At 39.1% G+C, this 25,161-nt stretch overlaps 1 protein-coding gene across 1 annotated transcript; it reads left to right on the forward strand.

The window, feature by feature from the left end:
* Nucleotides 1–1,635: 1,635 nt before the first annotated feature.
* Nucleotides 1,636–19,582, forward strand: slc35f4 (solute carrier family 35 member F4). The gene is made up of 7 exons (XM_054614098.1): nucleotides 1,636–2,054; nucleotides 16,034–16,334; nucleotides 16,844–17,063; nucleotides 17,166–17,291; nucleotides 17,372–17,564; nucleotides 18,218–18,307; nucleotides 18,873–19,582. The coding sequence occupies exons 1-7, from the start codon at nucleotides 1,826–1,828 to the stop codon at nucleotides 19,112–19,114; spliced, it is 1,401 nt and encodes a 466-aa protein (XP_054470073.1). The 5' UTR covers nucleotides 1,636–1,825; the 3' UTR covers nucleotides 19,115–19,582.
* The last annotated feature ends 5,579 nt before the right edge of the window (nucleotides 19,583–25,161 follow it).

Consider the following 25,161-nt stretch of genomic DNA (forward strand, 5'->3'; position numbering starts at 1 on the left):
TAGACAGGAGAGAAAGCCACCACCTAATATTGTGATGTAGCTGTTTACGTTTTGTATTGCATAAACTATACAGAATTGTGAAGCACCACAACAAAAGTAGGCAATTGAAGAAAACTTTTTTTGGAATGTAAAGCGGCACAAACTTGTAAGAAAGTGTCCAATAATAAATTTGCAATTCTCAAAAAGCGTGGATAAACTTTCTGGGCATTGGCATTTCATTGTTGTAGCCACAAAGCTGTCCCTGAACTGTACGTGTGAGATAAGTGCTTTGGAGCGCAAACAAACTGAAACAAAAGAACATGAGGTGGAGATTGGTTTAGTAAGTAAGAGTGGGGGAGGAAGCACTTCTGGAGTCCAAGGGCATCATAAACCCAAGCATGTGTCTGCACAACAATGCCAACAGGGGCGCAAATTCTCCACACACTGGGAATTGATTTCACACAGAGAGTGGAGGACTTGGAAAGAGGCGTATCGGAGAAGCACTGAAATACTGCATCTTGTGTTATTGGATTTGGAGCCCAGTTTTCTGAATTTTTCTTTTTTTGCACAGCATCTGCAAGCTGGGGGATCCAGTCAAGTGGAGCTTTCCCGAGCCAGCCAGAAAACCTGTGGCCAAGGAAAAGAGAGGAGAGAGGAAAGGCGATTGTTCTGGGTTTAACTTTAGAATAAAATTCATGTTATAATACGTGTTTGAAAATGATAAGAAAAAACTTTATTTATGGCATAAAATATTCTGCACAAACTTCGATATCTGTAAACTTTTATATTAGACATACAGAAAAGTAGCGAAAATAAAAAATAACACTTATGGCCCGCATTCAAGTGTGGAGGGGAGTCAACAGATGTGAACCAGTGTGTGAGACAAACCTCTCCCACATTTGTTTCTCAAAAGCACATACATTTTTTATTGTGAACAGCAAATGGAAACATCACAGAGGGGTTGAGAAGGAGTAGCATAAGTCCACAAATATCAGAGACCAGGAAGAAGCAGTGAATGGATGCTGAAAATAGTGTCTTAGTAATAAATTCTTGGTGATCATGTTGGACATTTTTGTGTGGGGTTAAATGAGAAGCTAGCATTTATTTGATCTTTCAGGTCTTTTAGACTGAAAGCTAAAAATAAAGTGTTCTCTGCATAGATCTAAGTGTGCGGATATCTGTTCTATCACATTTGTGTCCTAAAACAGCTACAGACATGCAGTTATTTTCGATGAATGAACTTCTGGTGGTTTATTTTAAGAGACAAAAAGAGAGAGGAGATGTTTTTAGATCAATAAACTCACGTTAAAAAAAAAGGAAATATCAATCCCCAATTCAAACATTACAGAAATATCACAGTGCTACCATAGGCCACATTAACGTCACCTGTGGCTGTATAGCAAGAATACAGTAGTATATTAATATATAAGGTCAAAGATTAAAAAAAAAAAAATACCACCTTGCTGCCTCAATAAACACAGAAGAGTATCACAATATATAATTATATAGTCGTGAAAATGACCACAAGTAAATCATTATCAAAAACCACAGAGAAACTTGGTTATATAAAGGCTGTAATTAATGTTGGCTCCTGCTCCACACAGCTGAAAAGAGCCAAGTTGTTTCCCTTCCTAATTGAATTCAAAGCATGTGATAGTATTGACACGCCCCCTAGTGTTTGGTGTCTGCCAGACTCCTGGAGTGTGATAACCTTGCTCTGCGTCCGGGAGCCTCACTGAAGGAATGTGGATGTGGATGTGGATGTCCTCCTCCTGCTGCTGATTGTAGATGCAGCCCCGTGGGTCCCTCGCATGGTGATCAGGGCTCATCCCCGCTCGGACCTACAATGACAAGCACCGATAGTGTGTTGGAGAGTGGAGACCAGCCTTGCATCCGGCTGGAGCCCCTGGTACACACGCACTTGCCGGGAAAGGCGACGCCGACCGGTGGCAGCTGTGCTGTTCTCGTGGACGGCAGCACTAAAGTGACAGCCAACGGGGTGCACGACATAGAGGACCGGATTCTGAGGATCACCGGCTACTACGGCTACAACCCGGGATACTCCAGTCACAGAAGTGAGTGCAAAGAAAACAAAGTACATTGATGGCATCATCAGTGGATGCGACCATTTCACACATGTGTGTCCCAGGTGTGCGATGGTGTAAATTAAAGACACCTTATTTTTATGAGATTTTTTATTATAAATAAAAAGCAAACGTGTATCAGTGGAATTTATACTCACACAAAAAACAAAAATGCAGTCTGTGTCAGTGGTGTGGGAAAGAAGAAACAATGCACGAATCTTGGTATCTTTGCAAATCAGTTTTTATTTTTAATTAGGCATTTGCAAATTCCACTTTTGCAAACTTAGCTAATTGGGTTTTAATTATGCCTATTATGGAGCAGCATGATGTCAATCATGTCACTATGAGCTGGAGGCTGGGTGATGCTGGCCCATCCATCCCTGAGAGACAACATTAGAGGGAGGGAGAGAGAGAGAGAGAGCCAGGAAACAAATCAAGCTGTGCAATTACACAGCAAAGTGTCATGCACTAATTACGCTGGAATTTTCAAATTCAATTTCAGAGTCAATTGTTTAAACTGTCGCCCTAATGTTGTCCACATCATGTTGGTGAAGTCTGCAAACAATGACTTACATGGAGGCCTCGTATTGAATTCCAAATGTTTAATGAAAACAACCAATTTTCCAAATGACAAACACAGCAGCTCTTCCTGTGGTGCATGTGAATAATTGCCAGCTGTCTCCTGACGTGCCTGAGCTATGTCAGCGCCTCAATACTTTAAGCTTCTCTATTATTTTCATCTGTCAATGTGGTTTTGATTGGTAGAGCAATGCTCTGAATTCTGCTGACTTAGAGACAATGGCTGGGATTGGAGAAGAGAGCTGATGGTGCACTTTGTCCAGCGATGATCTTTATATCTTGCCCTCCAGTTCTGTTGAAGTATTGCCAGTGTGATAATAACAAGGGTAAAGAACAAACATTGCAATGTTCTTTGCACAGCTAATCAGTGGTTTTACAAACGGCTTCATGGTGACGGAGCAAGGGGTAGAGTAGAGAAGGATTTGTAGCATTGGAGAAGTCACAGGTACTCACCTCTGTGTTACTTAATTGGCCTATTCATTGCATCATCAGTGCCATCATTCTTTAAGGTAGGGATGAACTGGCGCTTTTCTTGAATACATTACCTAAGATCTAATCGGTCGTCTATCTCTGAGCCTCTCGTTTCAGTTGCTCGTACACCGAAATGGATTAGACTTTTCTGGCTGTTACGTGCAAATTTAACTACAAATGAATGACTTAGAAATACACTTCTGGAAGAGAGATGTGCTCCTAATGTTATACAATTCCTACTCAGATCTAGTACCGAACCCTGGCACCCTGTGACACAACCCATTACTCTGACGAGCTTGTTTTAAGTCTGAAAGGAAAAGTGAACACACAGATAGAGCCTCATTCAATCAGTTTCCACCGAGGCTCTTTTGGATGAGCTGAGAGCACCTCAATGTTTTTTAGATGGAGGCTGAGGAAAACGAAATGAGCCTGTCTCTCATTAACTGCCTCCTATTTATCAGGGGTGTCAGTTGCAGTAGATTAACCATGAATGCAATCACACACTCTCATTTGAGAATATATTCACTCGTCCAGACTAAACTATTGGAAGAATACCTGATTAACGAGGGGCACCCAGAACTTTAAATTGAAAACAGATTGAACAATTTTAACAGTTCAATGGCCTCTGATATTGTGTGAAAAGAGTTTTGGCTCGGGTACTGGAAGAGATAATTAGGATTATTAAGACTTCTAATATCGTTTTATTTGTACATTTTTGCTAAAGACCATAGAAGCTAGAATTCATACTATTCATTGGTTGTTTTTAAAAGTGTAAATTCCCTTAAAGGTTACTAAGATTTACTATGTGAATGTCAACATACACAATCATCAAAGGTGATATATTTAGATATTAATGTTCCCAATAGCGCTACAACAATAAGTCGATTAACAGATATTATCATAACAATTTTGTCAACTGATCATTTTAGTTCAAGCAAAAATGTCAAACATCCATCACATTCAAATGTGAAGATTTGAAACATACATATGAAAGCAAACTGAATGTCTTTGTTTTTTTGACTGTTGGTCTGAATAATAATAATAATAATAATGCAATGCATGACTCAATAAATGGCAGTCAGTTGCAGCTTTTGTTCCCAGTATACAGCCCTTTGTCTCTCCCATCTCATTGCCTACAGTAACTGAATCAGACATAAATGAAAGAGGGGGTGTCATTTGCGGGGACATTTCAGGTATAAGGAGCAGGTGTGGATTGTAATAGCATCCACACCAAGACTATACAAGCCAGTGTATCTGCGAGCTGAGGGGTAATTTGATCTGAGAGACATTTCCCATTTCTCTGATGAAATATGCCATCTGTAGCCCTATATCCTTTCTCCATCTATCCATCAACTGATTTTATGCATGCCAGAGTCAACAGAAGGTATTCCTCAGGGCAGCATACTTGTCACCATTTTTCCTGCTTGCACAGCTATTAAACATGCTGTTGCTGGTGCTGTCACTGTGAAGGCCTCTGGTTATACGCACAACCGTCTTCTTCTTAAATGTATTTGATTCATTCTTAGAAACTAGAACATGAAAAGTCACTTTTGTTGCTGCTTTCTGCCTGAAAGTGTCATATTTGTTTACTTCGTTTTGTTTACACATTTGTAAACATTGAGCTGAAAATCACACATCCCTCAATCTGCTGAGTATTATTTTCCACGGAGGGTAAGACAAAGGAGCACGTAAATAGAACAGTGGGCTCACCCTGCCAAGCCTATGGTTTAATGATATATTTAGTAAGACTCTGGTGCCAGTTTATTATTGCTACTTGCCATCTGTGTTGAATTAGAAGATTCCTCTAAGGCGGATTGTGGACTACATTTGGTGACAGGTTCTGAGCTGTAATGCATACAGTACAGTCATGACACCATACTGAAAGTAAGAAGGTAAATGTCATTCTAAACAAGCAATGTATTGTATTTCCTAAAAGAAAAATTACATGAAACTGACTTTTAATCAGAAAAAATATAGGACAACATGTTCTTACAGCACCCACTTGACTTCTGCTGGAGCAAACAACAATGGTGTTTGTGCAGAAAATGCTTCCTCAGCATCTCCTGCAAAGCTATTACAATAATTTGCAGTGTACCATCTTTTGAGTAGCCAATTTAGAAAAGGGCAGGTCTGTTGTGCCGGCAGACATCCCATCTGTGTGAATAGGCATGGTGCGGGAGATAAGACAGGTACTTGTAGTGGCAGTGCCATTCAGCACTGTGCCTGTGTTGTTCCCCACCAGCATCACACCAAGACAACAACAACAACAAACAGAGGCACTCAGAGGAACATGTGAAGGAAGGGCCTGAAATGCAACCATTTATCACAGTGGGGTGTGTTGCTATGTCTATGTCAGTCTACAGAGAAAGTCTGGAGAGATATACAAAGAGAAAAAGACATGCGCTTGAATCCATTCATGCTTGTACTGATTGGTTATTCATTTTGCATTTTTGATACCCTTTATATCCAGCGTTAACAGCAGGTGAATTCACTGTCTTCCTCAGACATTGCCTAAAACATTCTGTATGTGCATGCACTTATTTTGGACTGTCCTGTTCCCATGCCTGCTCATTCAGTGCTATTTATAACGAGCCTAGCGTCGAATGGGATATGAGTTTTGCCTGAACGACTCCTGGAGTGCTGTTATTCTCACATGCTCCTGGGAATGAGCAAAAACATAATGGCTGCAGTATTTCTCAACAGTAGTTACAGAACTGCTGACCTGTAGGCCACTATGACACTGTGATATTGGTCACATGTTGTAACACTGTACGTCAGGAGATTAAATATTTTTTTTAAAGTTTTTCCTGTGAGCTATTTTCTGTAAAACAAAAGTAATATTACATAAAAGAAGGGCACAATATGTGAAAGGTTTGTAATGGCCTCTCCATCAGTCTTAGCTGATAAGACCAACAGTCTTATCAGCTGCCGAACACTGCCCCCCTGTGGTCAGCAAATCCAACAACAACAACAATAAAGTGAAGCTCATCTTCTAATGAAATGCCAGAAAATGTCACTACTCAGTACTCCTACTATCAAAAAGATCAATATAATATTAAACATCAGCTCATTGTGTCAAATGTGTGGGGCTCAGAGAATTGCAAGCAAAATGTAGTTTAAATAACTCAATAACAACTTGTCTTCGCTGACTAATTAACCGGGCAACTGCACCCTGGCCCAAAAGGTTATTTTATTAATTTCAAATTATAAAAAAAAATGTTACAGAATCAACTCAGGTCCTGCATTGATTACCTAATCACGATGTGGCTTTGTCTTGTAGATAGACAGACAGTGCCACGTAGTTCAGAATAGAGTCTCTGGCTGGTTGAAGCTGCCATTTACAGTAAAGTGCTGTGTGTGCTATGTACTTAATGGTAACTTGGAGGTGACTGGGTACATAGAGAAATACAAAATAGGAGCCCAACAGTGAATTGCTTGGGCCAGCCAAAATATTAAGTCACTGACATACATCACTACAAGCTGCACTTAAAGGGCAGATGCAGAAAAGCACAGGATTCAGCAGATCCACTCAGTTTACATAAATGATGTTTTGAGCTAAAACATAGTCAAAGTTGATGGACAGTGTTTCCCTGATTTCATTTTTTTGTTTTTGCTGCTGTCAGGCTGCACAACCAGCTCTGCTCCCAGCAGACCACATGACAATAAAAACACTGTGCAATAATAGTTAAAATAGTTTTTTTTTCTGTCTGTAAATATTATATTTCAGTTATTGTGTTTTCTACTGTTTTTATTGCTTATTTATAATACTTGTTTTTATTTTTATTTTTATCTTGTCTTTCTTTACTATGTCTCTTGTGTGCACTTTAACTCTATGCTGCTGTAAGCCTGCAAATTTCCCCGCTGCGGGACTAATAAAGGATTATCTTATCTTATCTTATCTTAAAATGTCGGCCATATTGCTTTGAGAATTGTTATGTTGCTGCTGTTTACATTCCTCCTGATGCAAGTAAAAAAAATGCACAGGATTGCACAACACTTTTTGTTTTGCTGGTTGTCATGTTTTTCCTCTGTAGCAAATGGGCTACAACTGCATTTTGTTGTGCAACACTGTGTTGCATAATGGCAATATATCATCCTTGAATACATGAAAAATGATGGTTATGGCTGTATAAAGTTTATTTTCTCTCTTCTTCGGCTGCCAGTTCAGTTAGTTTTTATCCTAGAGTAAAAAAAATACTGTTGGAATCTATTTATTTCTTGGTGTTGGAACTGTGTTGCAGATAGGTTTAAAAACATTTATCAAGAGCTAAGAGCTAGAGCTTCTTCCCGTTATGTGGGTGTGCAGGATGAATATGTTGATATATGTAAAACGAGTCCAAATCTCAGCAATGTGCAATCCACCTTATTGACCACTAGATGTCACCTTTTTCTAATTACATTGAGTTGAATTGATAATATGAGGTCCAATGACTGAAAACTAATAGTCAGGACTTGATTCAGGGTCTGCCCACTAAAGCTAACATCAGCTGCAGATAACATTCATGCGTCTGTCTCTCTTCTCTCATCCTCCTCCTTTGCTCTTGGTCCTTACTGTGATTGTGATGAGTAAAAGAGAGGGGCTAAAGACAAAGGAGCGTGTGCCATAATCTGAGGAGCATTGGCTAATCTAAATGACAAAAGAGCCTGAATTGGGGAAGTGCATCAATACACACAAGGTGCACGGTTGCTATGGAGGTGTAATGAGAGGTTTGGGTACAATTTTGCTTTGATCTGTGATGCAACAGTACCATTGTGTTAAATACACTCAGTTTCCTGTTTATTATTTACACCTAGCTGGGTTATAGAAGGTTGTGATGTTGTGTTTTTGTTGGATACGGTTTACAGAGGAATTAATTCCACTTAATGGTCTTTTTGAAGAAGTTTGTGGTGCTGTCACAATTGCTGTTGTTGCATACAAGGCTTTTCGGGCACAAATCGATGGAGAGGCAACAAATTGAAAAAATATTCTTCTGGTATTGTCAGCTCCTGACGTGATACAAAACAAACAAAAAATATAAGTAAACTTGAAAACTGGCAATGAACTTGAGAAATGTTAAGCTTAAGGAACCTTTTCCTAAAAACAATAGAAAACTACACAACAGAGAAGGGCCAAGCATTTTGAGTCAACTGTTGTCTCCTTTAGAACACATGCTCCAGGTATTTCTCTTAATCTGATAGCGATTAGCATCCTGGGCTCTGCTGACTGGACCGTTTTTCTGTCCCCTCCCTGTCTAGCTGTTGGCTCCACTCATCAGCAGGGCTATTTTTAAGTTTAACCCTCCTTGTCTCCACCTCCAGCTCATCCCCTGCTTATACCTGAACAAACATTTGTTTCAATGTTAATCAAGCCTCATTCTCACAACATCACTTGATGCATTAGTAGTGCACTCATACTGTCACATTCACTGACCGAGGGAAATAACCCTGATTGCGCCGTGGCATTTTCCCAAAATGACAACGAAGTGTTGCCTTTTTTCAAAGCGTCTCCTCAATTTTGAATTCTGCATTCAAACTTATTTATTACCATGGTGTTACTGGAACGTGGCCCTGCATTTTTTCCTATGTAAAAAACAGTCAAACAAAAACTGTGCTGTCCCTCGCAGCCTGAGGAATACAGAGAGAAGTACTCTGATCTGCTATGCTCTCTATGGAAGTGCCAGAAATTTGGCTGATGAGCATTGGAGACAGAGGAAGGGAGGGAATCATGGTGAAACTGAGATAATGACAGAAAGCCTGGGAAAAAGTGACTGTAAAATAGCACCCATTTAATATTCTTAACAACCCAATATAGATATTTCTCCTATTGCATGTTTATTTGAGTGCGTTCTCTATTTCAGGTCATAGCGCTGCTGTTTCCGGCTTGGCTAGTATTGATTTTACTGGTGAGAGGGTAAGCATATCATAGCATAGGTTATATTAAGATCATGTTCCAGGCTGAAAAGCCTCATGTGTCGGAACGCATACACAAGACACTGATATATTGTTTATGTTAGGGCCCAAGCGGTATTTACGTCCATTAAATCTTCAGTCAGATAAACCACAGCTGGAGATAGATTGTCCATAGGGCTTTCCTTGAGATGGAAACTCCGGACCACATCCCCGAGGATGACTCACATGGCCCAGACTGACCCTCCTCAGGTCCACACCTTTTGCTGATGAGAGGGTTTCCCTTGACTGTGCATCAGTGCTGGAAAAAAGTATTGAAATCTCTTATTGAAGTAGTATCATTACAATGTAAATATTTAATGGAAAAAACAATCCCTTAACAGTAAATGTCCTGCTCAGGAAAAAAAGGCACCAGTAAAAGTGCTTACAGAAAGTGATGATGTATAGCATTTGTTTAGGCACAGCAGTGCCTTCACTTGAGCTGGGTGGTTGGAGCCACAGCTTTCTACAAGCAATTTTACATTTCAAAGTGCTGAGTTATTGACATAGTGAGCAGTGCTTTAATGTTGCAGGTGATCAAGATGCTGGCAGGTCTAATAAGAGCTAATGGAGCTTTTGTATGTATAAGCTTGTTAAGCCCAGCCATCAGGTTTTGGAGAAATACATACTGTAGTATAATATTTACCTCTTTAAACTAATGCTGTAAAGTGTCCCACTGTGAAAATACCACCACTATGTACAACTTTAACGTAAGAAGAGTATTTAAGTAAATGCTACATTCTATCACTGCTATGGAGAAAGCAAACGTGCCCAAAAAGTGCTGATATCTTCAATGGAATTATGCCGCTACATATGATCACACTGAGAGGAATGACAGAGATCGTGTTCACCCGCTTCTTGTTGTTACTATGAGAGGCAATCATAGTGTCAAAAACAGATTAGACAGATAGATTGACTAAGATCCATGGGATCCATACTTGATTAAATTGTTATACTTAGGTGTAAACCTAAGGTACAATACAAACACGGTTAGTATACCTTTGAGAAGTAAGTTTGACCTCCTTTATGCATTCTGGAAGGTGGAAATATCACGTGTGTAGCATATCATAGTAGTGATGTGTAAATGTGTAATAGTGGTGTGAGTACCATGTGGCAAAGATTGTACATGTATGTGCTGGTTTTCTGTTTCATTGCTCAACTGATTAATGTTGCAGTGGTGAAAGCAACAGGAGAGAGCTCTACTAATAATCTGAGCCTCAAGGAGTAGTGAAGAGCAGGAGATGTGCAAAGAAGAGATAGAGAGTCATTGTCAGACAGGGGACAAGAGTATATGGAGAGAGACAGGGAGGGAAGGAGGGAGAAGAGCCTGGTCAGGTAGAGAGGGGAGGGGAGGGGAGGAGGAGGGAGAAAAGAAGGGGACAGCAGCTAATGCAGCATAATTAGCCAGGGCTGCTTGGTTACCTTCCAAACAAAGCTGCTGATTTGTGGAGCAAAAGAAGAGGAGGGGAAAAAGAGAGAAACGAGGGGGAGGATAGAAAGAGATGAGGGGAGTGATTGCGCCATGCCACACACACTTGAAGCTCAGTCTCCCTTGGAGACAGTGGCAGCGCTGGATAACGGCATGACAGTGCTACAGTAGAGTTTCCACTTCACTGCACCTCCTCTGAGCTACCTCCACTGAGCTGTGTCACTATCCAGACACACAGAGAGAGACAGAGAGTCAGAGCACCAGTGGCAGTGGGATCGCTGGTCTGGAGAGGAACAGAGAGTCAGGACTGGAGTGCTGCAAAGAAGACCGAAGAGTTTGACAGAGACCTGGGAGGAGAGGGGGGCGATCAAGAGCGTGAAGAAGAAACGGAGGAGTTAGGAGACTGAGGATGCACGGAGCTAGCAGGAGGAGCTGCTGAGCGTGTAGCAGCATCAGCCCGGGCATACTTAGTAACAGACACTCACACACACACTTCCCAAGGAAGGACAGTGTGTTGGGCCCGCAGTGGAGGATGAAGAAGCACTCAGCCCGAGTGGCTCCTCTCAGCTCGTACAGCACTCAGGTCCTGACCTGCCCCAACTCTGAAGGTAAACTGAAAGGAACAGAGAGGCACAGGACGCTATTTATACTAAACTATGTATATATATTTAGTTGTAGGCTGTGTAAGCATTAACTGAGGTAATGGCATCATTATTTTTTAGAAAGGCGGTCAAAAGTTCTTGTACTTGTGCTTGTATTTATATACAGCTTTTACTGTTGACGACACATTATTCCCCATAATACACCACACGTGCTGAAGATTCATATAGAGTGTATAGGTATTCATATGAAATACAAATAGTTTGATGCTAATGTATTCTTCTTAAGTCAGTGGTGTGCATCATTTACTTTGAAGAATTGATATCAGAAATTAAAATCTAAAGACCAGCTACTGAACTTTTTCTCCATGTGGACTTTTAGACCTCTAGATGGTGTAAAAAACACATTTGTATCATTTCAGTTTTCTGCTGGCAGAGTTGGGAAGCTTAAAGTGTTTACAGGAGGCGTAGCTGTAGCAGCAGCATATGTTGATGGCTGTCCAGCACTGATATAAAATAAAACCAAACAGGCCCAGGTCGGCTCTGTTCACATCTGTTCATTCTGTTCACCAGTCCTTCCTTCATCTAACTGAGCATCCCTAAAAGCCTTGAACTTCACATAAATCCCTCCACCTATTTATAATATATAATAGAGATTATAGAGAGAGACCGCTAATCACCTTTTCATCAGTATCATCACAACCATGTCACATCTTCAGACCTAACTTAGATAAAGACTTATAGCTGTTTGACCCGCAGTAAGCCTGCATAACGCTGCAGACGTGACTGTGAGCTTCATACTGGATCCGGCAGGGGTCCATCCATCAATGTCACTGGCATGCAGTGTCAGTGGTGGGATAAAACACAGAATGGATTGAAATGTGAGGTTCGAGCAGCATGCTGCGTCACACAGAGTAGATAAGCTCTGTTAATGGGTGCCAGTAGTGAGTGATCCTATGCAGCACTGTGATTTCTGTAATTAAATGGCATGACTTTTTTCTCTTTTCTTCTAGCAATAATGATGTAATCAACTATTCCTTGTATGAATATGACATTCTTTTCAAATTTTCAAGAGTTAAGTATAGTATTAGTTAGCATTAAAGCCTACATATAGCCTTAATGGTATATATTTGTATGCTTGTTTGAGAGAGGTGGAATTTAGTCACATATTTTAAGCAGATATTCTGACTCTAATGGAAGTGTTAGTCTACTTATTAATGTATAGGCATTTATTCATACTTTGATGTGATGACTTTTTAAATAAAATCTTTAGATTCTGAATCATCATCATCTTTATATGAAAAATACATCCCATAGCACAATGATGCACCACATTATTTAGGACAATTAATAAGTCTAAATACTTTAAGACTACTACTCTTTAATTTGAGACAAAGAAGTATACTTTTTTTAAGTTGACTGAAATTAGCCTCAAATAGCAACCTCGAATGTTATTTCACTGCATTACTGTGCAGACAGGCATTATTGTTTCCTTTGCAACTTTTTAGCAGCAATATTAGTCAGCAATAACTCCTGTTATGAGAATATAATTTTGGCCACAAGAGCTGCTTTTTTATGAGACAGGGGAATAGTTGAGTTATAATATTACTGCATCTTGGCACCAGATCAGCCTGTAGTACAGGACAGAAGAGCCCGTATCCAACACTAAAAGCTTTAGGTTTTGTCGGTACAATGAAACACGAACCATCTTGCTTGGTGGAGGAGGAGAAGCAGATATAAAGAGAAAAAAAAAAAAGAATAAAAACGCTGCTTCTCTCTTGCAGAAATATCAGATCTGTTTTCCAGTTAGAAACCACCAGGCTCATTAGGTTGATTAAGAATCCTTGCTGTGGCAGCATGTAATTAGACCAAATCCCTCGATGATCCCTCTGGAAAATAAAGTATATCGGTGTTGAACATTATGCTTTCACCAAATACAAATACTCCCAGCTGGGATATACTGTAAGGTGAAACATTTTATCTGAGAGTTTTCTGAGGTGATAGTCACAGTCTGTAATGAATTGACTGGCCTGAAAGAGTAAAAAAAAAAGTGAGTGTGACTCATTGACAGTGGGAGTCATTACTAGTTTCACACTTCTGGGACGCTAAAGGGTTTAATTGTGACTTTTAGTTTGAAGGTTATTTTTGTCTCTTACTTCAAACATGGTACTGGAAAATTTTGTTCTGCAGTGTGGACAGACTCAAGGCCAGTGCTGAACCGACACAGTAACTAATTAACCCAAGCACTGTACTTATGTACAGTTTTGAGTTGCTTGTACTTGACTATTTCCATTTTATGCTACGTTATTCTTCTACATAACTTCATTTTATATTGTACTTTGTATGCCACTACATCTGACGGACACAGTTACTTTTACGTTTTAGAATAAGATTTCACATTAACAAAATTATGATTAACTTTTTATTCACATACAGATTTCCCTTCCAAACTTTTCATATGGGTTTATTTGAGACTTTTCCAAAATCTCCCAAAAACATAGAAACAAATTTATGTAGCAGAAGTTTGTTTTTTCCTCTCTCCGCCTGATCTAATCTTCTGGCAACCTCTCAGATTTATCTTCTGTCCATTTAGAGGCTGCCGGATGCCTTAGTTGGTAGCCCCTGGACTGAACTGCTTAACTGTATATAAAGTAGTTAAAACAAGCTCCAACATGTCAGGTTACTTTACAAATAATACTACTTATGCACTGGTTCATCAGTATTCACAGCCTAATGATGTAAAATATTATTAAACACATCACTCATAGGGGCCAATTTTCTAAACAACAAGTGCTATTACTTTATTAGGATGCTAAATGCATGACTTTTATTTGCAATGGGGCATTTTTTACATTGTGGTGTTGGCTCTTTTTTCTTAAGTAAAGGATCTGACCAGTTCTTCCACCACTGTTCTCATGTGATCTGAATCTGTGACTTTATATTCACCATTCTTTCTCGGGTGTAACAGTTATAGCCAGGACTTAGCCTTAATACTGTTACCGGGTGCCAGCGATGATCTCATTCATTCACTAAGTGTATAAAGTAAGTGTGGCAAGACTGTTGAGTTCTTTTGTGAATGAAAAGAAGTGGCTCTAGAAAATACACTTATCGACTTAGTTTCAGGGTGGACACAGGGACCTTAGATGAAACAAAGTGGCATCTCAACACACAAATATTCTTATCATTGTTTACTTGAGCAAAGAGTTTGTGCTCCACATACTGTGTTACAGGTTTCTTCTGGATTAAAACAATATTTTCTTACATGAGGGTGCAATCTACTTTCATTAAACCTGAGTGACACTACTTGTATTCCCATAGCTAGACTTCCTGCTGAACGTCTCATGGCAAACAAATTACCATTAGATGCAATAATGAACATCCCCCAATGGCCTGCTACTGCAGAGGGAAGATACTACGGGTACAAGTTCCAGTGCTCGTAGGTCTGTAGTGTCTATGGCCATGGTGGAAATGGTAGAGCTTCACATGCTGAGCTAGCAAAGGGAGCACAGGCAGCAAACATCCAGCACATGTCATCTTTTATTCCTGCCCCAGTGAAAATTGATCACACTGTCTAGAGTTAAAGAATGGATCTGAGCTCTCTCCGGAAATGCTCACACACACACACACAGCACTTCACATATTATACAGCACCGTTGAGGAAGCCATTCAGTCCTGCAGTCCATTAAGGCACTGGGCCAGATCAACCATGCGTCACTGGCATACAATTAGATTAGAAAAAAATCTAATTTATTTATCTATATTTATATAATTTTGGTGTTATTAGTCTGGTGAGACTGTACCTCTTTCCCGGTTACTACATAAAATTCTCGTTTCCATGTTACAATATGTACCAAAGGAAACATTTCCATATCAGGAATGCACCAACAGTCCAAACAGTAGCTGCCAAGGTTGAAATGACTTTCTTGTGGAATGTCATGTGGTTAGGTTTACTCTTGCTTTCTGGGCATCAGGTTTCTGTGCACACCTGACTACAATGGGTGTAGGCCGACAGTACGTGCTGCATCATGAGGCGTCAAAGCTATTTATGACATGCACAGCCACAATGCTTACCCATCACATTTTAAACAAAGCTTTGCCTTATGCATCAGCGCCTTTACAGCAAGACATGCAAACTGTGATAGTGATCACTAAGGCAGTGGATCAATAGATGCTTATGTGCTGGACCCCAGCCAGGGAGACACAAGCTACACCCTGTATTTACAGAAATACAGAGCATACAGAATATGCAATGTTTGGCTAATATAAAGGATTTAGGAACAAGGTTGTGAGGCTGTATTTATGAACATCCATGGCAGTATTGGGCTTGGAACTGAATGCTAATGACGGCATTCTAACATGGTCACAATGGCAATACTAACAAGCTGATGTTATGCATGTTTAATGTTTACTACTCACACCATCTAAGTTTAGCATGTTAACATTTGTCCAGCTGAGGCTGATATCATTAGTTTTCTAGGTACTTTGGTCGTAAACCAAATTGGACCGTATTGGACTATTTGAAATTTAGACCTAGATGAAAAGTTAGGTATCATCAAAGTTATTAGAATTCATGAGAGATATCGACCTATTGAGATATTTCACTCAAAACCATAAATGTGAATCTCATGGTGGCACTCCATAAAAAGTCAATTGATCCCCATTGGGCTTTATCCTCTCGACACAACTGAAATATGTTCCAAATCTCACAGCAATCCACAAAAGGGGGTCGAAACATTTCACTAAAGTTAAAAATGTCAACCCTGGTCTGGAGGATCACATTTATCTTCTGGGAATCTTGAATGCTACTAGACATTGAGATTTTGTAATAAGAATCTAGATGGAGACAACATTTCAGCGGCAAATAGATTTATTGTTGAGGTTTTCACTTCTCATGGCCTTTAAACAGGAAGTAGAGATGCTGCAATGCATGTTGTGTAATTGTCTTTTCTCCTATTGTCTCCCATCAGGAGAGGATGGTTCAGAGTCTCATGCAGAGACACCAGGCAGCGAGACCAGCGAAGAGAGCCAGTCCTATCAGACATGTACCAACACAGCTCTGAAGGTGCTGGGTGGTCTGCTGCTGGTGCTGTGTGTCTCTTCCTCCTGGGTGGGTACCACTCAGGTTGTTAAGCTGACCTTCCAGTCATTCTCCTGTCCATTCTTCATCTCCTGGTTCAGCAGCAACTGGAACATCCTTTTCTTCCCCATCTACTACTCCGGACTTGTGGTTACCACACGGGAGAAGCAGACACCCATACAGAAATTCAGGTAAACTTCAAACAAAATTATTCTTCAATTCAGAAAACATTTACAATCTGCCCAAATGCATAAGCTTTTGCAATACATGTGCTGGCCACAGTTATTTTTACTGCTACGTTAAAGAGCTATAGCAGACAGACAGAAGATTTACAGATGTGTCAGTGACGTTTGTCACCAAATATAGAGAAATAGTCATCTTGTTGTGTTTATGTTTAGCTAAATAAAGTAAAAATCCCATTGTTAACTTGGTAGAGCAGTATGCCAGTTAGCAGTTTAGCATTAAAGCTCTAATGGAGCCCCCCTAAAGGCCTTGCTACTCTTTGCACTCACCTGGAACACATTTTAAACCACCTGTCCACGAGGAACCAGGCAACTAAGCAACCAACATTTCCATTCGCAGAGCTTGGTCGTCATGATAGCGTCACTAAAACCCTCACAAACAAAGACGCTGTTCCAAGAGGAAACCAGGTTGACACACTTACTTTTCTTAACCCCTCTGTGTTTTTACTCTCAAACAGGGAGTGCAGCAAGCTCTTTGGGGAGGATGGGATGACTCTCAAGCTTTTCGTAAAGAGAACAGCACCCTTCTCAATTCTGTGGACACTGACCAACTACCTGTACCTCATGGCCTTGAAGAAACTGACCGCCACTGATGTCTCTGCCCTCTACTGCTGCCACAAGGCTTTTGTCTTTCTCCTGTCCTGGATTGTTCTGAAGGACCGTTTCATGGGTGTTCGGGTCTGTATGAAAACACCAACAATGATTACGATATGTTATAATTATTTTTCTTACTCCTGAGGGGTATCCATGCCACTGACGGCTCTGAATCTCTATCTGCAGATTGTGGCAGCCATCATGGCCATCACAGGTATTGTGATGATGGCTTATGCTGATGGTTTCCATGGTGATTCCTTTGTGGGCGTAGCACTGGCTGTGGGGTCCGCCTCCACATCAGCTCTCTACAAGGTTAGACCACGTTATAGTTTGAATAACTTGTGTGGTTGCCTTTGCCGGTGTAAATTAACAGTTGTCTCCTAATTATCCAGGTGCTGTTCAAGATGTTCTTGGGCAGTGCTAACCTCGGAGAAGTGGCTCACTTTCTTTCCACCATGGGCTTCTTCAATCTCATCTTCATCTCCTGTGTGCCCCTCATCCTCTACTTCACCAAAGTAGAGCACTGGGGCTCGTTGTCCTCGCTGCCCTGGGGATACCTGTGTGGACTGGCAGGACTGTGGCTGGGTGAGAGTGCATAAACATCCCTTGTAGAGAGTAGGGTGTGTTTCTATGAAAGCATTTTGAATTAATTTCGGGCTGCAGCTGTAGCTGTTTTTTATAATTTTTTTAGTTTACAACAATTTCCTCAATTGAAGGTGAATTTTGGAGTAAACAGACTTTTAGTGTGTTACTTTTAGTGCTTCTCACTGTAATGCATTGTGTGTGCATGTGAGTTTACGAGCATGTGCATGATACAAACAAAATGGGGACTCACAACTAATAACATTGCTCCATATTACTAAAAAAAAAACTCCACAAGGTACCTTTAATCTTTACCCTGTGGTTAAGTCTATAAAACTAAATATTAAAATATGCCTGACACATTCCCAGAGCCCTGGTTAAAATATTGTTTGTTTTCTCTGTTTTCTCAGTCCAAAACCAGAGGATTTTCAGTTTACTATCAGAGAGGACTAAAAACAAAAAAAAAGAAAATCTTCACATTTGAGAAGATGGAACTAGTGACTATTTGGCATTTTTGCTGAAAAAAAAGTATTGAAAGAGTAATCAATTATCAAAATTGTCACCAAATAATATCCTTTCAATAAACTAATTGATTAATTGACCAGTTCTCATTAAAATGTACTCCAATGTTTTAAACCTCTTGGTGTCTTTTACAGTGCTCAACATCTTGGTCCATGTTGGTGTGGTGCTGACGTACCCCATTCTCATCTCCATAGGGACACTGCTCAGTGTTCCGGGCAATGCAGGTATGGTTTCTTAATTTGACCTCCAATTAACTGATTATTATTTCTTGATTATTATGGTGTAAATTTAATATGATTGTAAAAATGAGAGTAAATGTCTCCACATACTGCGGTTTTGCGTTGAGAGGTCAGCACTTTAGGCCTCTGTAGCAAACAGATTACACAGCAAGTCTGCCTCTCTCATCCTGGAAACCCAATCATCAATGTGCTTCAACAGAACCTGCAACTATTCTCTAGCTGAGGGAGGATCAGGTTGCAAAGGCGACACTAAATGCCTGCAGACGAGTTATTTTTTCTAACCACGATGGACCGTATGAAGGTCAGTGGGTTACGGCAACTTGTCCCAGGGCTCCAGACCACAGAGACACAGAGGATAAAGTGGACGGCTTGTGCTGATTATAAGCCGCATTTGCTACACTTATCCCCTACAGCCACGGTGTCCTGTGGTTTATCCTACTTTATGTAATTAATCTCAATTTGTTTTTGTTTCTCCGCCACCATCCCTCGCTCCCTGTTCTGCTCTTCGGCTCTCTCTCTTTTGTTCCTGTCTTTCTTTCACCTGCTGTAGCCGTGGATGTTTTGAAACATGAGGTGATCTTCAGTGTGGTGCGCCTGGCAGCCACCTGCATCATCTGCCTGGGCTTCTTGCTCCTGCTGCTGCCAGAGGAGTGGGACTCAGTCACTCTGCGTTTCCTGGCTACCATCGCAGACAAGAAGTCAGAGGAACATGGTGAGGAGCTGACAGAGTCCAGCGTCCAGACTCGAAGCCGCAGTCGAGCAAACGGCACTGTCTCCATTCCCTTGGCATGACACGGTTGAGCTCTGCTAGTAGCCTCTGTTAACCAGTCTTAAAGCTCTGTCTGCTCATGTTCCTCCGTTGCCCACCCAGGGGGTGTGGCGGGATGTTGGGTCCACATGGACTCTCTATCAGGAAGACTCTGGAGATGCACCTCTGTCTCCAGCACTTCACTACAGGAGGGAAAAATGACAACATTCATGGATTTTGCTTATTGAAAGGGTGGAAAGTGTTATTTACTTTCTTAAAATACTTGCCACACTCAGTCCTGTTTCTCGCACGTACCCAAAGCAAGAGCTGACTGGCCTCCCCTGACCTGCTCTGTGGACTGTATTCTGTGAATATAAATATTGGCGGGGCCAATTTGGCTCAATCTTATATGTATTTATGATATTTATTTAGAGCTGTATCAATAAGAGTATTATTTTAAGTCTTATTGATTAGTGTTATATACAAGAATGGCAATTATACTATGCGTAATGTACAGGCTCTTTTGGTTTTATAATAAAATACTTAAAACTCATATTAGCAGTGTATTACTTGTTTAACTAATGAGCACATGAATATGTCTAATTCCTGAGTTTTCTAACAATATATTGGAACATCTTTAGATTTCAGGGTAATATCTGTGTTGCCTTAATCAGCACTTACAAGGATGCATAGAATGCTGATGATGCTTGCAAAGCTTTACAAACACGTAAAATGAATTACAATTATACGTTTTTATTATCATTTACTTGTATAAATATAACCATTATATAATTATGTTTGATGCTGTTGGTTATCTGTGTTGTCAGGGTTGACTTGGACTCAAGGCCTCAGTATTTCTAAAATCCTTCCAATGGCCCCCCTTGCCATTGGTTCCAAGTGAATTCGCCATCTCATCAATGTGGTCTAATGGAGGCCAAACACATATTTTGATGTTTAAGTAGGTTTAAGATGTGACCACCATTTTTTCAAAACGTAAACTTATAAAACTGCCAAACTATTTTGTCCACCATATCCCTCGTCTCATCACCAGATATTTTTAGCAGAACTATGCGGTGAGGTTCATACAATATTAGTAATCTGTTAAGTGCATTGCATTGATTTAGAAGCGATGAATTCTTCTCATCATAATATATTATGCAGTGCTTTTCTGTGCTGCGCTTAGCTGTCACTTACTGACACACATACATACTAATGCACTGTAAACTGAAGAAGATTGAGAATGATTGTTTGTACAATTATTTTTCCTCTTGCGCATATTCACATAATCTGTGGTAATATTGCAGGGCCTGCTTATCTGCCTGGGAATGTAAAAAAAGCCCATGGGACACGTTGTACCTGTAAAGCATAACACTGTGATAGGCACTTGTCAAAATGACTTTCTAGTGTCTCATAACATGGTGGAATTTACATTTTAGTCCAAATAGTGCTTTTGAGATGATGAGGTGTCAGGAGAATAATTTTTTAGTCTTTCAACATCACTCTTTGTCAAACAACACACACACACACACACACACACACACACACACACACACACACACACACACACACACACACACACACTGTCAAACACAAACGTACACACATGCATGCACACTCCCAAGGGTCTAACACTACAGTGGCGTTATGGATGTTGGAGTGCAGTCATTGAGTTGAAACCTCTAATGAAGCATTTGCTGAGGTGACACTTTCAGCCAAGCAACTGCAGTGGCATTTTACCTTATTAAAAATGAGCTACTGTAGAAGAAGCAGAGGAATGTGTAATGTTCAAATCTTAATTTCATGATACAGTAGGTCTGCTGGATGATGATAAGCAAGGGTGAAATTCGCAGGGGGTCACAGCAGACATGTCTCCCCCCCCACACACTTTTTCAGAAGGCAGTATTGGACCCCTCCACTTTTTACAGTCTGAAAACTAACATTTAATATATAGTTTTATATATATATATATATATATATATATATATATATATATATATATATATATATATATATATATATATATATATATATATATAAAAATATATATATTAAATGTTATTTAATATATATATATATATATATATATTATGCATATATATGCATAGCCATAACTGTTATCTCTTTTTTTGTTGTGATTTCAAATAAGCACAGTCAGTACACCAGTGTCCCTCTTCACTGAACACATTCATGAATGGAAATAATTTATTGTGTCAGTAATAAAAGTGCCGTTTTGTTCAGGGGAGACATCTCTTTATTTGTATTTCCTTATTTCTCAGAAATGTTATTTTTTTATTCTTTGGAATTCCGCAAATCCGTTCCTACCTGAAAGTAGGTTGCTACCTTATCGATTTAATCACGGGTTTTCTACGGTGTACATTTTTGGTTTTCCTAGGGGCATCATAAGATGTTACACCGCACATTCGAAGCTGGTGAGTCGCGATTATGTGTTTTCTGAAGATAATGTGACGCTTTATACAATGTATTTCATTTACCATTAAGTCTGTGTTTCTTTAGGAGAGTTTGGAGGGGGGGGTGTACTCTGTAACGTCACACCAAAAGGTTGGTTATCCTGTTTATCCTATATTGAAGCTCTATTTCATGAAGTGTTACCAGAAAGTGAGTTTATGAGTTATAAACTCAATACTATGTGCTGATTTTGAATCTCTATTGTTCTACTGCAAGTCTGCTTATATGCTATTTCTTTTGGGATACATTATATTTTTACACTGTGGTGAAAATGAATTTTGATGTGACCCTTCTTGGCTCAAGCTTGAGTGAGAATGCACATTAGAAGCTGAGCATGAAGATGAGCCAGTGTATCGTGCTGACGCCCTGTGTTTTACTATTACTACTACTTAAAAACTCCACAGTAAGAGATCATGAACAGACAATTATTTTTATAAATTAAGAAAGTTGTTTGTGGTCCTTTTTAGTTGTTCAGACCTACAATGAACATGCATTTTAGTGAATCAGAAAACAAAATAAATAGAAAACTTGTGTTTAATCCGTTATCTGTATCTATTCACTTGTGACGTTTAGAGAAAACACAGCAGACAATTCTGCTGCAGCGTCCAATTAAATAACTGAACAATGAGGGGGACTGTCAGCCATTAAAAGACTTCCTGGAAGGCTGCTCTCGTGCATCCTCGCTCTTGGTTCCTCAGAGATCCCTCCTCACTCCTCTATCCTCACTCCTCAGAGCAGAAATAAGAGCTTTGGAACAGCCGTCAGTATGGTGGCGCAGAATATCTTCCGGTTCAAGCGAGGAGCGAGGAAACGACAAAAAAACTCAAAATATAAAAAATTAAATAAAATGCAATATTATTCATTGAACTATCCAGCATCATATTTGAATTGAAAGCTCCACCTTGAACAGACAATAAATAAATGTAAGTACATTGTGCTGATAGAGCCACTCTGTACCACAATTTTGTTTGTTTCCCCGTTAAAAAATAACGGGGAAACTTTTTTATGACTTTTTTCGACATACTATACTATGACTTTTTTCTTCATGCTATACTATGACTTTTTTATGACTTTTTTTTCATGACAGAATACTATGACTATACTATTTTTCTTATGACATACTATACTATGACTTTTTTATGACTTTTTTCGACATACTATACTATGACTTTTTTTTATTAATTTTTTTATTATATTTTTTTTCGAATACTATACTATGACTTTTTTCAACATACTATACTGTGAGTTTTTTGACTTTTTACGACATACAATACTATGACTTTTTTCCAAAAACTATACGATAGCTTTTTTTTTTCGACATACTATACTATGACTTTTTTATGACTTTTTACATACTATACTATGACATACAATACTATACTATGACTTTTTTATGACAACATACAATACTACAACATACTGCACTCACTTTTTATGACTTTTTTCAACATACAATAAGAAGAGTGCTGTGGTGCAGTGGAGAGCAGGGTCGTTCTCCATTCAGAGGATCGGCGGTTCGATACACGGCTTCGACAGTCAATGTGTCTTTGGGTGAGGCACTTAACCCCAAGTTGATCCAGAAGGCTTTGCCATCGGTGTGGGCTGGATGTTATATGAATGTTAGTTAGAGTCTGACTTTTTTATGACCTTTTTGGACATACTATACTATGAGTTTTTCGACATACTATACTATGACTTTTTTCATGACTTTTTTCAACATACTATACTATGACTTTTGTTTTGACTTTTTACGACATACAATACTATGACTTTTTTCATGACTTTTTTCGACATACTATACTTTGACTTTTTTCAACATACAACACTATGACTTTTTTATGACTTTTTTCAACATCCATTAAGAAGAGTGCAATGGCGCAGTGGAGAGCAGGGTAGTTCTCCATTCAGAGGATCGGCGGTTCGATACACGGCTTTGGCAGTCAATGTGTCTTTGGGTAAGACACTTAACCCCAAGTCGGTGTGGGATGAATGTTAGAGTCTGATATTTTTATGACCTTTTTCAGACATACTATACTATGAATTTTTGGACACACTATATTAAGACTTTTCATGACACACAAACCTTTGACTTTCTTTCAACATACTACACTATGACTTTTTTATGACTTTTTACGACATACAATAAATACTATGACTTTTTTCGACATACTATACTATGACTTTTTTTATGAATTTTTACGACATACTATACTATGACTTTTTTCAACATACTACACTATGACTTTTTTATGACTTTTTTCAACATACTATACTGTGAGTTTTTTGACTTTTTACGACATACAATACTATGACTTTTTCCTTTTTTCATGCTATACTATGACTTTTTCATGACTTTTTTTATGACATACTATACAATACTATGATTTTTTGTATGACTTTTTTCGACATACTATACTATGACTTTTTTTATGACTTTTTACCACATACAATACTATGACTTTTTCCTTCATGCTATACTATGACTTTTTCATGACTTTTTACGACATACTATACTATGACTTTTTTCAACATACTACACTATGACCTTTTTGTGACTTTTTTCAGCATACAAGAATAAGAGTGCTGTGGCGCAGTGGAGAGCAGGGCCGTTCTCCATTCAGAGGATCGGCGGTTCGATACACGGCTTCGGCAGTCAATGTGTCTTTGGGTGAGACACTTAGCCACAAGTTGATCCAGAAGGCTTTGCCGTCGGTGTGGGCTGGATGTTATATGAATGTTAGTTAGAGTCCGCCTTTTTCCGACATATTATACTCTGACTTTTTTTATGACTTTTTACGACATACTACACTATGACTTTTTTATGACTTTTTAAGACATACAATACTATGACTTTTTACTTCATGCTATACTATGACTTTTTTCATGACTTTTTTCAAAAAATTATACAATAGCTTTTTTTTTTGCGACATACAATACTATGATCTTTTTTTCAACATACTACACTTAGGCTTTCTTCAACATACTATGCTATGACTTTTTCGACATACTATACTATGACATTTTCATATCTTTTTTCAACATACTGTACTTAGGCTTTCTTCAACATACTATACTATGACTTTTTTCAACATACTATACTATGACATACTTTTTTGACTTTTTTCGACATACTATACTATGACCTTTTTTTTAACTTTTTTTTTTAACGACATACTATACTATGACCTTTTTTTCAACATACTACACTTAGGCTTTATTCGACATACTATACTATGACTTTTTTATGAATTTATTCAAAAGGGTGGCTGTGGCACACCAGGTAGAGCGCTCATCCCGTAACCACGAGGTTGGTGGTTCGAATCCCTCTTCAGTCAGCATGCAGAGGTGTCCTTTTGAGTGAGACACCTAACCCCCAGTTGCTTTTTTCCAGGCATCCCACTGCTCCTCTGTGATGGGTAAAATGCAGATATTTGTAATTTGTCATTGTTGGACTAATGAAGGCTTCATTAATATTAACATACTATGACTTTTTTAAGGCTTTTTTCGACATACTATACTATGACCTTTTTTTTTTAACTTTTTTCGACAAACTATACTATGACCTTTTTTTCAACATACTACACTTTTTCTTCAACATACTATACTATGACTTTTTTTGACTTTT

Source organism: Anoplopoma fimbria, chromosome 15 (assembly GCF_027596085.1).
Source record: "Anoplopoma fimbria isolate UVic2021 breed Golden Eagle Sablefish chromosome 15, Afim_UVic_2022, whole genome shotgun sequence".
Taxonomy (NCBI): domain Eukaryota; kingdom Metazoa; phylum Chordata; class Actinopteri; order Perciformes; family Anoplopomatidae; genus Anoplopoma; species Anoplopoma fimbria.

What these genes read in the sequence shown, in the direction of transcription:
- slc35f4 (XM_054614098.1), top strand. Translation starts at nt 1,826, where the DNA reads ATGACAAGCACCGATAGTGTGTTGGAGAGTGGAGACCAGCCTTGCATC. An exon ending in CCACATCAGCTCTCTACAAG is followed by an intron (nt 17,292 to 17,371) that starts GTTAGACCACGT and finishes CTAATTATCCAG; the next exon opens with GTGCTGTTCAAGATGTTCTT. An exon ending in CAGTGTTCCGGGCAATGCAG is followed by an intron (nt 18,308 to 18,872) that starts GTATGGTTTCTT and finishes CACCTGCTGTAG; the next exon opens with CCGTGGATGTTTTGAAACAT.